The 13,023-nt window shown below is 40.1% G+C and overlaps 1 protein-coding gene across 1 annotated transcript; it reads left to right on the top strand.

The window, feature by feature from the left end:
* The first annotated feature begins 719 nt into the window (after window positions 1-719).
* On the top strand, window positions 720-7,744 carry LOC139122747 (small ribosomal subunit protein RACK1). Its single transcript, XM_070688430.1, has 7 exons — window positions 720-944; window positions 2,125-2,296; window positions 4,632-4,779; window positions 5,506-5,601; window positions 6,353-6,463; window positions 7,012-7,152; window positions 7,442-7,744. Exons 1-7 carry the CDS (start codon window positions 836-838, stop codon window positions 7,613-7,615), a joined length of 951 nt encoding a protein of 316 aa, XP_070544531.1. The 5' UTR covers window positions 720-835; the 3' UTR covers window positions 7,616-7,744.
* The last annotated feature ends 5,279 nt before the right edge of the window (window positions 7,745-13,023 follow it).

Here is a 13,023-nt window from a genome sequence, read left to right as displayed (position 1 = left end):
TGTACCCTCAATTTTTCAAGTCCCCCTAAATTCTTTCAACCCGCCAGTATAACCATCCAAACACATGAGTGTCTGAGCTATGCTTTTAAACAGTCTTACTGCATTGGACATTGAATCTACCAAAAGATCTAAAATCTACTAAGCCAAAATCATGTTATGATATATTTTCCATTCTGTCTCTGGTTGAGTTTATTATATAGTCAATATTTCTTGTAACATATTTTGTAGCCGGTTACTTTCTCGGTGACTACTTCAGCTTTCTAATGCATTGCTCATAGGTATTCACACCTTTTTGAATGTGTCAAAGTCGCATGTTATTTATTTATTTATTTACTATTTAATTATTTATTCATCGGTTTATTTATTTATTTTACTTTATTTATTTTATTTTATTTTTAATTTTGCACATTCTAGTTTCCGTTTGGAGACTTGTGTTGATTGGTATGGTCCATATTGAAAGCTCACACAACAGTGTTCAACTTAAAAACATTTTTTGCAAAGTTTTGTCAGTGAGAATTCGAAACAAATATGTATAAATATGTTTACACTACGTCGCATTCAAGAACACAGAAATGCATCTCCAGAATATTGTGGTAGCCACCAGAGTTTTTTGGCATTTTTTCCAGCACTGTAGCACTTTGTCATGTTTATTAAATTGCTGTTTGCTTCAAGAGAATAACTGTGAAGTGCGCCCCCATTCGGCATTCCCCAGTTCACTCTTTCCGCGAAGCGTTCGTCCTCTTTTCGCCTCTCACCGTTTGAGTTGGCATACTGTATGGCACGGCCATAAGAATCCGACTAATCCGCCGTCAGGAGTGCTAAAAACGAAGCAAAAATGACGGAGCAGATGACACTACGTGGTACCCTAAAGGGCCACAATGGATGGGTTACACAAATCGCCACTACACCCCGATTTCCAAACATGATTCTTTCATCGTCCAGAGGTAATGTATCTGTGTCGGCCATTTTGAATGAAGCCAGTCAACATGGTCTCATGTTCGATCAGAGACGCACGCAAGGGACACAGCACAAATCGGTCATGTAGTACATTTCAGCACCATAGTGAAAGCCAAAACTGATCACAGTAATGATGTACAAACTTCGTTCGGTCACTTTATGAACTGTTGACGTTTTAGCTGTGTTCAACGTCTCAGAAAGAAAATACTCCACTTGAGCTGATTTCCTTTCTGAATCGGAATCTGATCAACCATGCCACTCTCCCATGTTTCGTTGTGAAAGAAAAGCAGTGACTTCAAAACCGTTATCCCCTTCTTTCACCGCTTCGTCACCTGCAAGAACAAAGAGCAAAACACGGTTAGAAGCCATACTCTCAGTTCATCAGATTAGAAACAGCTTTGTGACCTCAGGAGTCAGGATAAATGTATGACACCATGTCACAAAACAAGTATAGGTAATCGTATAGGCTCGTCAGAAAATTTTCCTGTCTTCACTTATATCTACAAATTTGTATATACCTCTAATTTATACTATTGGATTATTGCTGCAACGTCCATCAAACTGTTATATTTTGATTGTGTTTGTAAATTGTATATCAATCAAATACTTGTTAACACTTCGCCTCCCACATACATTCATTCACTCAGGCTGTATCACATACAAGGAGAGTCATGATGCGTTTTGCCTTGATTACTCATGGCATTTGGAGTCATTAGAGCTAGGAATAGAGTACTACTAGCAGAGGGCCCCATGAAACATGTTTAGTTCGTATCCAAATGTTTGTGTCCACTATCCTTAGTTAGGTAATGAACTTCAGATGCGAACTAAAGAGTTTCCCAGGCGTTTCTTGCTTGTACTCCATATCCTGAATCCTATCATCATGGCTGAAATATGTGTCCAATGATATTTACCATTGCTTTGACTTGTACTCATATGTACCAATCATCAGCTGTCAAGTATATAATTTTGGCTTGCCTTTGATACCACTCTTCAAGCCTTACCTCTATCTTTCATGGCGAAGCACCATTTTGAGTTTACCCCAGATCAGATCATGTGACGCTTCAACTTGTGTTCGTTTATGTTAGAACAGTCAAACTGCTTGAAATGTTCAATCGGGTCTAACAAATATGTCACTCGCCTTAAACGGACAGATTATTTTCTCAACAGATAAATCTGTGATCATGTGGGAGCTGAAGCGCGACGAAAGCAACTATGGGATAACTCAGAGGGCACTAAAAGGCCATTCTCACTTTGTTAGTGATGTGGTCATGTCATCAGATGGTCAGTTTGCACTCTCAGGATCTTGGGATGGCACACTTCGGTTGTGGGATCTTACCAGGTAGGTATTTACACAGTCTTCACATCGACTTGAGTCATCGCTTTGCTTCTTAAGTCCAGCCCCTCCATCCTGGCTGTCAATAGAAGTTTGAAAGCACAACAGGTATTGAGCATTTCCCACAAATATGTGTTACCATCAGCGACACAGTTGCTCAATGTGTTAAGATGAAAAAGGCTTTGAAAGTAAATCACATGTCGACACATGTTGGCTCACAGCAATCTGCACTGTAGGACAGTTCACTTTGGCCAATTGCATGTAGATCCACCAGTATTTCCCTGGAACCCAGGCCCTAGCTTATGAGAGGGACTGAGAGACTAAAATGTCCAGGAGATGACCGACCTGACACACACCATTGTTGGTCAAAGTGAAAGCAGTGGCAAGCCGTCCCTCCTCAAATGAAGCAATTTCATTCATCAACCACTCAACCCTTCGACTGCCAAAGCCAATTTTTGTTACCTTTATCAAATATAACACAGACAATTTTTTTTAGGTCCAAGCATTTTTTTCAGATTTTTCCCAAATTTTGGTTAAAAATGGTAGTGTATGAAAATTGCTGTCCATTTGGTCCAAAATTATCAAAAGAATGACAGAAAAATTCATAAAAAATGCTTAAATATTGCACTGAGATTTTGATAGGAAAAATTACAGCACTCAAAGGGTTAAAGTTTGTTCTAAACCTGTGAGGTTATATGTTCTACACTCTTTCAAATTTTCAGTTTCGCCCCTTTTTCTCCAGAAAGATGCAAACAAATATTTAGTGGGGTGATATACAATGTGTATATGGTATGTGGCAGAAAACCGTTATGGCCCAGGTGTGGAACCTTTATATAGATCCAGCCTCATCCTACTGTCTGATGTTTGTCCAACAAACAAGTATCCATTTTGATTAAAGTTCAAATTGTAATATAACTGACTGACAAAGATGTATTGATGTAGTTGCATCTGCCTCTATCACTTACTACTAAAGGAGCTTTTCTTGTGCAACGAAAGCGGCTTTTTTACTTATAAAAACTGGGCACAAAGCAATGCTTCACTTTAACCCTTTCACCGCCATGGTTTGTCCCAAATCCATTGTTTTCTATGGTAAAGTTGGATCTGTATACAGGGAACTGGGGGTGAAAGGGTTAAAAAAATGCACCTTGCTACTAATACTGTGTAAAACTGCTGCTTGCAATTGCCCACTGAGGCGTTGCTTTGCTGTTAGTTTCTCAATGATGGTATTAGTGTCGAAAGTGGGCACATAGGAAACAACATGGCTGGATTGGCAGACTGCTGTCAGTATTATGATAGAGAGTCTGGGAAAATTCGGCCAACAGACTGCGCAACTAATCCAACACTGTAACAGTGGCACTTATAACTGCTCCAAGCATGGTGTCTCACTGTAGTTTTACCTAGAACATAATGCTCACATGGTGTCTCCACTCTGATAGAATGTATAATTAACGAAGAAAAAAGTCTTGACAGCTTTACCAAGTTCTGTACCTTTGTTTTCAAACACTGGGAAAATAAGTTCCTTTCTCCAAGAATCGCAGTTTGTTGAAATTTGCATGTTGCAAATGTCTTCAAAATTCAGTTCTCCGTAATAAACATGCTCACATGTTATTCATGCTGCTGTTTAGTTTCACAACATGAAAGAAAATAATGCTCCTGCTGTCACAATGTTCAAAGTCTAGAAAGATTTACAGTAATACAAAGAAAAATAACTTACGATTACAAATGGTCAAAGCCGAGCGAAACTTACGCAAATTCAAGGAATCCAGGAAATATACAATGTCAGATCCAAAGGGCCTGAAGAAGAATATTGAGATATTGTGGCAGGTGGGGGAACTTTTATCACAAAAGTGATAGTGAGGCTGCAATTGATGCAGAAAGAAATTAACAAGCTACAGAAATGAAGGAAATCTTCTTCAAGTTCATGGTGTTAGCATGATTGGTCTCTTTACTGATGTCACCCAAAACCGCTGTTCATGATTGTAGGTCACTCAATGTAGCTGCAAGCACACAACACTGGACAGTGCTGCTAAACATACTGACAAATTTGGGATAAATTTTGTCAGTGTCACATGCATGGCTGTTGTTGCCGCATGTGTTCTGTGAGGGATTATCTTTCCTTCTTATTCATCCTATCATTGGCATTTGCCTACTCAGTTTTATTTTCATCATTCTTTCATACATAATTTCCGAAAATGTAATCTAAATTTGCGGACAAATATTTAGTTATGCATATTAATAAGAGGGCAATGACATCTTCAAGCTGCCCCATGGGGAGAAGTCGACTTTGTTGTGTGGACTTTGACTGTGGTGACATTGACAGTGAGGTGTCTTTCAATTTCAGTGGTTTAACTACCCGCCGATTTGTAGGACACACAAAAGACGTACTCAGCGTTGCTTTCTCAGCAGACAACAGACAGATTGTGTCCGGCTCTAGGGACAAAACAATCAAACTGTGGAATACTCTAGGAATATGCAAGTATACTATCCAGGTACGTGAGAGACATGGACTTACTCCAGAAATCAAATGTTCACGTACAGCAAATACTGTATCCAACAACAGAGAATACGAGAGAACACAAGTGAATTACAAATAGACGTTGCAAGTAAAATATCATACAGTGATGGCATATTCCATTCAAATCTGCACCGACAGCAGTTTTTACAAAGTGATCAACCTTTGTGCCCTCGTACAAAATGATTTGTGGAAACTCCTAAATGTTGGGGTGTTGTGAAAATCTGTACACCATACCCATGAGAGACTACCTTAAAATCGATATGAGGGATACTTTGTATCTGTTTTGCATTGTATTTCCTGCAAGAACATGATCATGAGAAGAAGATATTATTGTGATTTTGCTAGAGGGCCAGTAGATTTGGATGACAAAGATGGATTTTTGAGAATGTAGTTTAGATGGATAATTTGCTACTTTTATTGTTGTTTTTGGATTGTGGTAGATCTGACTGCACGCCAAACATTAACGAGAAAGCAAAAAGTTCAGAGTTGAGATTGCCATCATGCTGTACAGTATGTGATGGGATATCAGTCTGTGATTACAAAAAGACACGAATTTGCTCAGATATAACCGTGATCGAAAGGTTGTCCTGCAATTATGAGACTGCAATTGACTCCATTCCCATGCCGTGAAAGTTGATCGGCCGGCAAGAATTGTTCCAGTATGGCAACTAACGTGATGCTTTTCACTCAAAACTTTCAGGAGGATGGACACACTGAGTGGGCATCCTGTGTACGCTTCTCACCAAACAACCAGAATCCCATCATTGTGTCCTGTGGCTGGGACAGGCTGGTCAAGGTGAGAATTTTATGCTTTTCAAAATATCATGGTTTGTATACACTGCAGCTCTTGTGTCACTTGTTATGCCACCGTTGAAGGTCAGCTGTGGTCCACCTTCAACTCTGGCACAAAGTGACATTGGTAATGAACGAATCCGTGTCCGATTTTCACACACGACTGGACAGTTTTACCGTCATTGTCTGGACCCTGCCATACACTGCAGGCTTGGTAGCATGAAATGAGAGAAGTAAAAGAATTGCTAAGTTTCTGTCACACAGGCTAAACTTGAAATATGTTACCCATTCAGAATGGTTTAATGTTAGTCCTTTAATGCTACTCAGAACACACCATTTTTCACGACACGGGGATGGAAGGACCCAAAGAATGTTTTGCAGTGGAAAAGCTGGTAAGACTGAAGATTAGTGGACACAAAGATGTTTTTGTTTGAATTGTTAGTAACCTAGGGAATCCAGTCATAATATCACTTTCATTCAGAACCCCCTAAGGAAATCCCTTTTGGTTTGCAACCAAAGGTGAGTCCACTAATCTTCAGTCAACCTGAAAAGATAAATACAACTATAAGGTTGTCCAAAGGTTACCTTGTAATATGCCCTGATCTGTTTCAGTGACTACAGGCTTTCATGAGGACATCACCTGTGTATTTCACATGACCCAGTCAATATTGGCGATTGTTCTGCTCCATGAGTTGGTGACACAAGGTGAAACAAATTTTAACCATGTTTTGTCGTCTTTGATTTCCACCCCTAAGGTATGGAACCTGACCAACTGTAAGCTCAAGACCAACCACATCGGACACTGCGGCTACTTGAACTGTGTAACAGTCTCCCCAGATGGATCCCTGTGTGCGTCCGGTGGCAAAGTAAGTCACAATAACATCTTTTCTGTCGGCTAAGTGCTGTCAAAGCCATCGTAGGGAAGAATATTTTGCCACCAGATGATTTTGAAAATAAGTCAAAAAGGGATCTCTCTGTCTTTGCATGTGTGTCTCTTATTTTAGGAAACTGTTTTACACACGTTTTTATATTTTTGTGTGCAAGTTGCGTATTGTCTCCGATACATCGCTCTGTACAGATTGCAAATTCTAAGAGCCAATATGACATTTCTCTTTCGTGAAACATTCTTCATGACACAAAATTTTCGCTTATGAATCTAAAGGGCTGGTGGCAAAGGAATGTGTTAACTCCTCAAATTTACCAAAAGTCTTTTTTAAAAAGACATACGTTATTGTATGCCCATAAATTTTCAAGGGTGACTGAACAGTAAGTATTTGTTCACAATCTTTTGTTGGAAGGACGTTAAGGAACACTTACAGTACACTCCGTCCATGAACAAGTCTGTCATTTTAAAGTCGTACTTGTCATGATCACCTTGGCTTCAACACTGTCTTTATCCCTGGTAACAAAACAGGATGGCCAGGCTATGTTGTGGGATTTGAACGAAGGCAAACACCTGTACACACTAGAAGGCGGTGAGATCATCAGCTCTCTCTGCTTCAGTCCAAACCGTTACTGGCTGTGTGCTGCAACCGGTCCTACCATCAAGATCTGGGTAAGTGTGAGCAGGCTCTGCGTGTCGAGTTAGGGCGCCACCGTGTGTTGACTTTGAATGCTACATATCCAGTTTTGCAATGTCATTCTCATGAGCAGGACAGCCAAGTTTGTCAGTCAAAAACAAGAATTGTAGAACAGTGTGTAAGCTAGAACACGAGAAATGTCTAACAGAATCTTTAAAGGGCTCATTTTAGGATCAATCTTGAGTAAGTAGAATCACTTTCTGACGTTACAATTTGCATCTCGTCACTCGTTTCACCAGTATACACCCTGTGATGTATTTGCAGGATCTTGAAGGAAAGATCATCGTTGATGAATTGCGCCCCGAAGTTATCACAGGCAGCAGCAAAGCGGAACCTCCCCAGTGCATCTCTCTGGCCTGGTCAGCTGACGGACAGACCCTATTTGCCGGCTACACAGACAACCTCATCCGCGTCTGGCAAGTGTCCATCAGCCGCTAAACAACAAACACACGCCATTCTCTTTGCGCAGCAGGGGACAAAAAAACACCTTTTTAAAATTATTATCCTGGCCTTTGCTGTTCAAAGAAATTGGACAAGTGGAAGTTGAGGATAAAAAAAATAGAAAAACTGAAAAAAAAATATGTTGTTAGGAGAACTCTGATTTGTGCTTATGCTGTTAAGATCAGAATTGTAAGCATACTTGAACGGCGACTTGCTGTGTAAGATATGTGCAGATGTGCCCCTTCTGCTGCTAAATAAAGTCTATTCCTTAACATAGGGAATTCCAAATGAAAAAACTTGTGTCAGGCGTTGCAGTTTTTTAGACCCTCTCTTCTGTTGTGGAGTTCTGTGCTATGAACTTGACCGTGCCACTGGCATGGTGCATTTCACGCGTATGGGACATACGTAATTGTGGCATCCTGTCAGACCACTGGACTATGGATTACCCAGTTGAGTTCAACAGAAAGCACAGAAAGACACAGGGGAGTTCCGAGGTTTTACATTTAATTTAAGAGGCACATAGTGAATTCCCCACTTTGGAACAAAATTCTTGTTATGGCTCATTCTGTCTGAAATTTCATGTGAAGTGTTCTGCTTTCCTCCAGTGGCATTTCATAGATTTATGAATTACTGTTATAAGCGGAAAGGAGCACATTGTATCATCATGCAAATCACATCTCTACCCAGTCTCTTGCACATGTCATCATACGATCATGCATGATCATACAGATCCACCATGGAAGGAACTTTTCAAGCTTTAATATCACCAAAGCCTAAATTCTTGCTACTCTCCAACGAATCTGCCATGTATGGTCAGACTTTTTAATTCACTTTAGCTCTTTGAGATTCATGCTGGTTTGCGTAGACTTCCCACAATACCCCTCTGTCCATTGCCATAGAACATCATCCAGCAGTTTACTCTCATCTCTGTCAGCTAACCTGTTCACCCCTATCTTCCTTGTAAACCATTCTGCCCTTACCATTCATATCAAAGTGTTTGGGTGAAACCATTTGGGTGGAAAGGGGGAACTTTCTGGACAAATTTTCTCACAACATAAGCTTTTCCTTTGACAAATTTTGATTTTCCTGTTGCCTATCTTATCCTTGTGGTGTGCAAATGTATTTTGGTCAAATATTAGGAGCTCGGAAAGGGTAGGGGTGCTTTACCATTTGCCAAGCTGGGCTTCAACATTTTAAGGTGACAGGCTCTGTGCTTTCTCAAGACTAACCAATCAAGACTGGTAAGTTCATGCAACAGAACAACATACTTTCCATGATTTAATGGCTCCACCATGTGAGGCGGAATGGTCAAAAACTTGAAGTTTTGCTGCCATTTGGCCTTTGCGAAAACAAAATTCATATCACTGGTAAAAAATTTTAAGTATGCAACTTTTGACACAAATATGCGTGTAACGAAAAATCAGGGCACAAAATATGAGAAAATTTGAAAAGTGAAAATAAAATCTCTACCACTCCTTCCAAATATGCAATTGTCCATCCCACAATTCGATGGTGCTTCCGCCCTTTAACACATCACAGTAAGGCCCCCATGATGTGACCACTGCTGTCAGAAATATGTCTACTATTCACAGGCACAATGTCATGTCAAGAACAAGAGATGAAAGCTAATAGGTGTTGCATCAACATATTTCTCACGGGCAGGAGCTGAATTTCCAGTTATGTTTTTATGTGTAAATTGTTTTTGCGTGTTCTACTCCCCAAATCATCCCCAAATTCCTCACTGTTTGTCAACACCTCATATTTGTTGCTAAAGGAATATTACTGTTGACAACAGAAATCTTGTGTTGGACTAGAATTCCTTATCAACTGCTGTCTACCTTACGTATTGTACACAATGAATTGTGTTTTACAAAGCTAACACTGAATTTCCGGATACTGTAAGGAGAACAATAACACATTTACTTTCTGGAACAAATATATCGAAAATATCAAAAAGTTTCTGCTACAATTACAATTACAATTGCATTCTACGAAATAGTCCTGCTATCTCACTGTTGATCATGTTTCAATATATTGACACAAAAAATGTTTAATCGTAGACAGTGATGAGGGTTTTTTTCATAGTTGTTTATTTTTTTCTTCCTAACAGGGCCATAAGACCACATTCCTCGTAGGTGTGTGGTATTTGCAAGATCAACATTGTCATCGAAGAGAAAACAGTTTCCACAATGCTTTTCTCTGAGCTCACCTTATCAACTGGAGGGAGCTTGATATCATCAGTAAAGAGACCTACCCCGGCCTGGAATATTCATCATTTGTTCTCTTTGCCCAGTTGGAAATTCTTTCAAAAGTAGATGCAAAATCTGCTGAAAATAGTTCAATATTGCATACCAATATGATATGTGTTTGCAGTGATTATTGGGAAATTTACTTGTTTGTGATGGAATTTTTAAAAGAAGAATTTCACTCGCAAGTTCTGCAGTCTTGACTAGATTTTATTCGTAATAATTGTCAATTGTATCAGAACCGTACTGAAATTTAGATTATGTGAGAGATTATGTGATTTTTGTTTTCTTTTTTAGAACCCCTGTCCATTTCAAGTTGAGATACTTTGAACATACGAATTTACATAGAACCTACCATTGTAATACTTTGCAACAAGTCTTGTCCTCATACTGTACCGTTGAGGGCGCTGAGATCAACGCCAGCCAGGCGTCAATACCATTCATCTTCGTGGATGAATATTTTGTGCTTTATTTATAAAGTGATAAAATAAAATTGATGATTGTATGGCAAAATTTCCAAGCCTTTTGAAGGTAAAGAATGAGCCTTGAACTCGGCCCTATGATGAAATCACATCATTGATATTTTTTCACCTTTTACAAGACTGGCCCCAAGTCGTTTGGCTTTTCTCGCAGCAGTTACTGGCTGGTGGTCCAACGCGTGCACCCTATGATCTATGCATGTATAGGGCACAGGGACGCGTTATCTTTCGAATGACGAGTGTTTGTACTATGAGTACCGTTTTCGAACATTATGACTCGATCTTTTACAACATTTGTTTTGCGTGTTTGCTTGTTCACAATAACATGATTATTATTAATGAATAATTATATTTCCGTCTGATTGTAAAAATAGTATTTTCAAGATTAAGTGCTTTGCCACTGTTCTTTTGTTGGCATATAACCCGTTACAATGTAGATTTCCCAAACGGTCTAGTTCGGTGTCCATCCTTGGATTTCTTGTGAGTAAGAGTGTGTGTACAACTATTCATAGTACCCAAATTCGCAAGAGGTTGCAGCGTGCGCATCACACAACTGGGAAAACAACGCGTCCCTGTGGTATAGGGTACCACTAACACAACAGTCTGCTATATTTTATTCCTTCAATTTATTTTATTTTGATATTTCTATGGCAACTGACTTCGAGCAAGTATAAAGGTCTGCTTTTTCTGAGTCGGCCGAATTTGTACTTGTCCTTGTTTGCTTAACTTAATCACAATTTTGTATAAACATGACGCTTCATGTGTTGATTGACGGACGTATCTGCCATTTAAGTTTTATTTGTCAACAAATGTTTCTGAAAAACATGAATGAGATATGTATACATATTATTGTAACGTGCCTATACGCCATGTTATGGATTGGTCGTAAGATCTTTTAGGTCAGTGGCCAAACCCAACAAAAGAGTTTGCTTAGTAAAAAATTGCTGGAAGCAAACAAATGCATCCATGTGACCGATATTGGAAGCAAAAATGTAGAGGTTGAAAGGGAGGGGAGTCCCCACATGCTCAGTCGTCTCATGAAAAATTAAGCCAAATTCTGGAACTAGAAAAAAATTGCGTTCCTTATTTTCACAATCCGCTACCAATGAGTGAACCATTCCCCCCAGTAAGTTGTCACGTGGTATGACGACAATTGAGAAATAACTTGTGGTGTATGCAATTTCACGGACCGCGAGATTGAATCAATGCGTTGTTGTATGGATTTGAGAAACCTACACCGCCCTAGCTGTAGGTCAATGTGCTGGCGGTTTTCAGTCTTTTACATCTATGCTGATTTGAATTTCGACGACTTTTTGCCGCACAATCAAAGAGACAGATATTGACTCACAGCTAATTCCTTATAGTTTAAACCCGCTTCGTGGGTAGTGGCCTTGTTTGCACGAAGAGGAGAGCAAAAGTGACTGGGCTTTTCGTGGAAAAAAGGTATTCGCAAGTGGTTCGTTCGATGGGAGAGCGTTTACTTTAATCTACCGATGGGCGGGGTAGAGCGCATCCCGTTCGAGTCAGTGGACGGGGAAATTGTTGTGGAGTTTGAAGTCCCAAGGAGCTTGAAAAATATCACACCCATGGGAAGGACGAAATCTTATGTTGGTGAGAGGGCAGTGGGGAACTTCTGTTGTGAAAAGAGGAGGGCACTTGAGAGTTTGTATGGATGGGAGAGAGGCATTGGGGAGGTTTGGTAGTACTGGGGAGGTGAAAGCTTTTCAAAGCGTGCCTTTGGAGGGCAGTTGCGAACAAAGCATTTACTTTCCCCTTTAAAATGTCCTTTTGCCCTAAAGTTCTTTTTTTAATGTTACAGTTACACTTAAAAATACTAAAACACCTTAGCTAGGTTATCTCTTGAAACAGGCCGGGTGGCTGCCCAAGCTTACAACTCATGACGACAAGTGACGCCTCCTTCAGGTCGCTACATAGACGCCTTCAGCCTCGTATACTCTTCAAATCTTAGCCGCCCCACATCGTCCAACAATCTAGTCCGTAACGGTAAGGTCATTATTTACGGCCTGGGGGGGTCGGAGGAATTGCTTTCGAAACTCCAAAATTTCGAGTAACCCCCCCCCCCCGCCAGACCATGACGTGTTTCAGTAACCCCCCCCCCCTCTCTGCTACAGAAAATTTGAGTGACCCCCCTCCCCCCCCCCAAAAAAAAAAAAATTGGGAAAGTTAAATATCTATACAGTAAAATGGATTGCTGCTGCGACAGGCCCTGTACAGACCCTGATTAAACCCTGTGGTATAGGTCTTTGTCGGAAGGAGGTTCCAATTGCTGTGGCAGGGGCTGATGTACAGGTCTGTATCCAGTGCTCTGGTGACATGCAGTTATTCTGTAGGATTTTTTTTCAAGATTGGGGAAGATGTGGTGCGAAAGCACCACAAGAGAGCACCACAAGAGACCGCATAAGCGGTCGCGGGGGGAGGTCAGGAGGGGGGTGTCCCCCCTCCTGCCATTGGAGCTTTTGAAAAATAGAGATTAAAACGGTGTTATTTGGTGGCACTTGGGGAGTATTTTTTTCGTATAAAAACTCAAAGGAAATAAATCTGAGACAGTATTCAAAACTTATATTTCAGTTCACAGAATTCAACTATATTTTTTATTATTTATTATTATTTTCCTGCAATGAAAGATGGGTTTGTTGTCAAGGCATTCAACTGGTTTTAA

This window comes from Ptychodera flava, chromosome 22, assembly GCF_041260155.1.
Source record: "Ptychodera flava strain L36383 chromosome 22, AS_Pfla_20210202, whole genome shotgun sequence".
Classification (NCBI taxonomy): Eukaryota; Metazoa; Hemichordata; class Enteropneusta; family Ptychoderidae; genus Ptychodera; species Ptychodera flava.
This window is presented reverse-complemented; position numbering and strand designations above follow the sequence as displayed.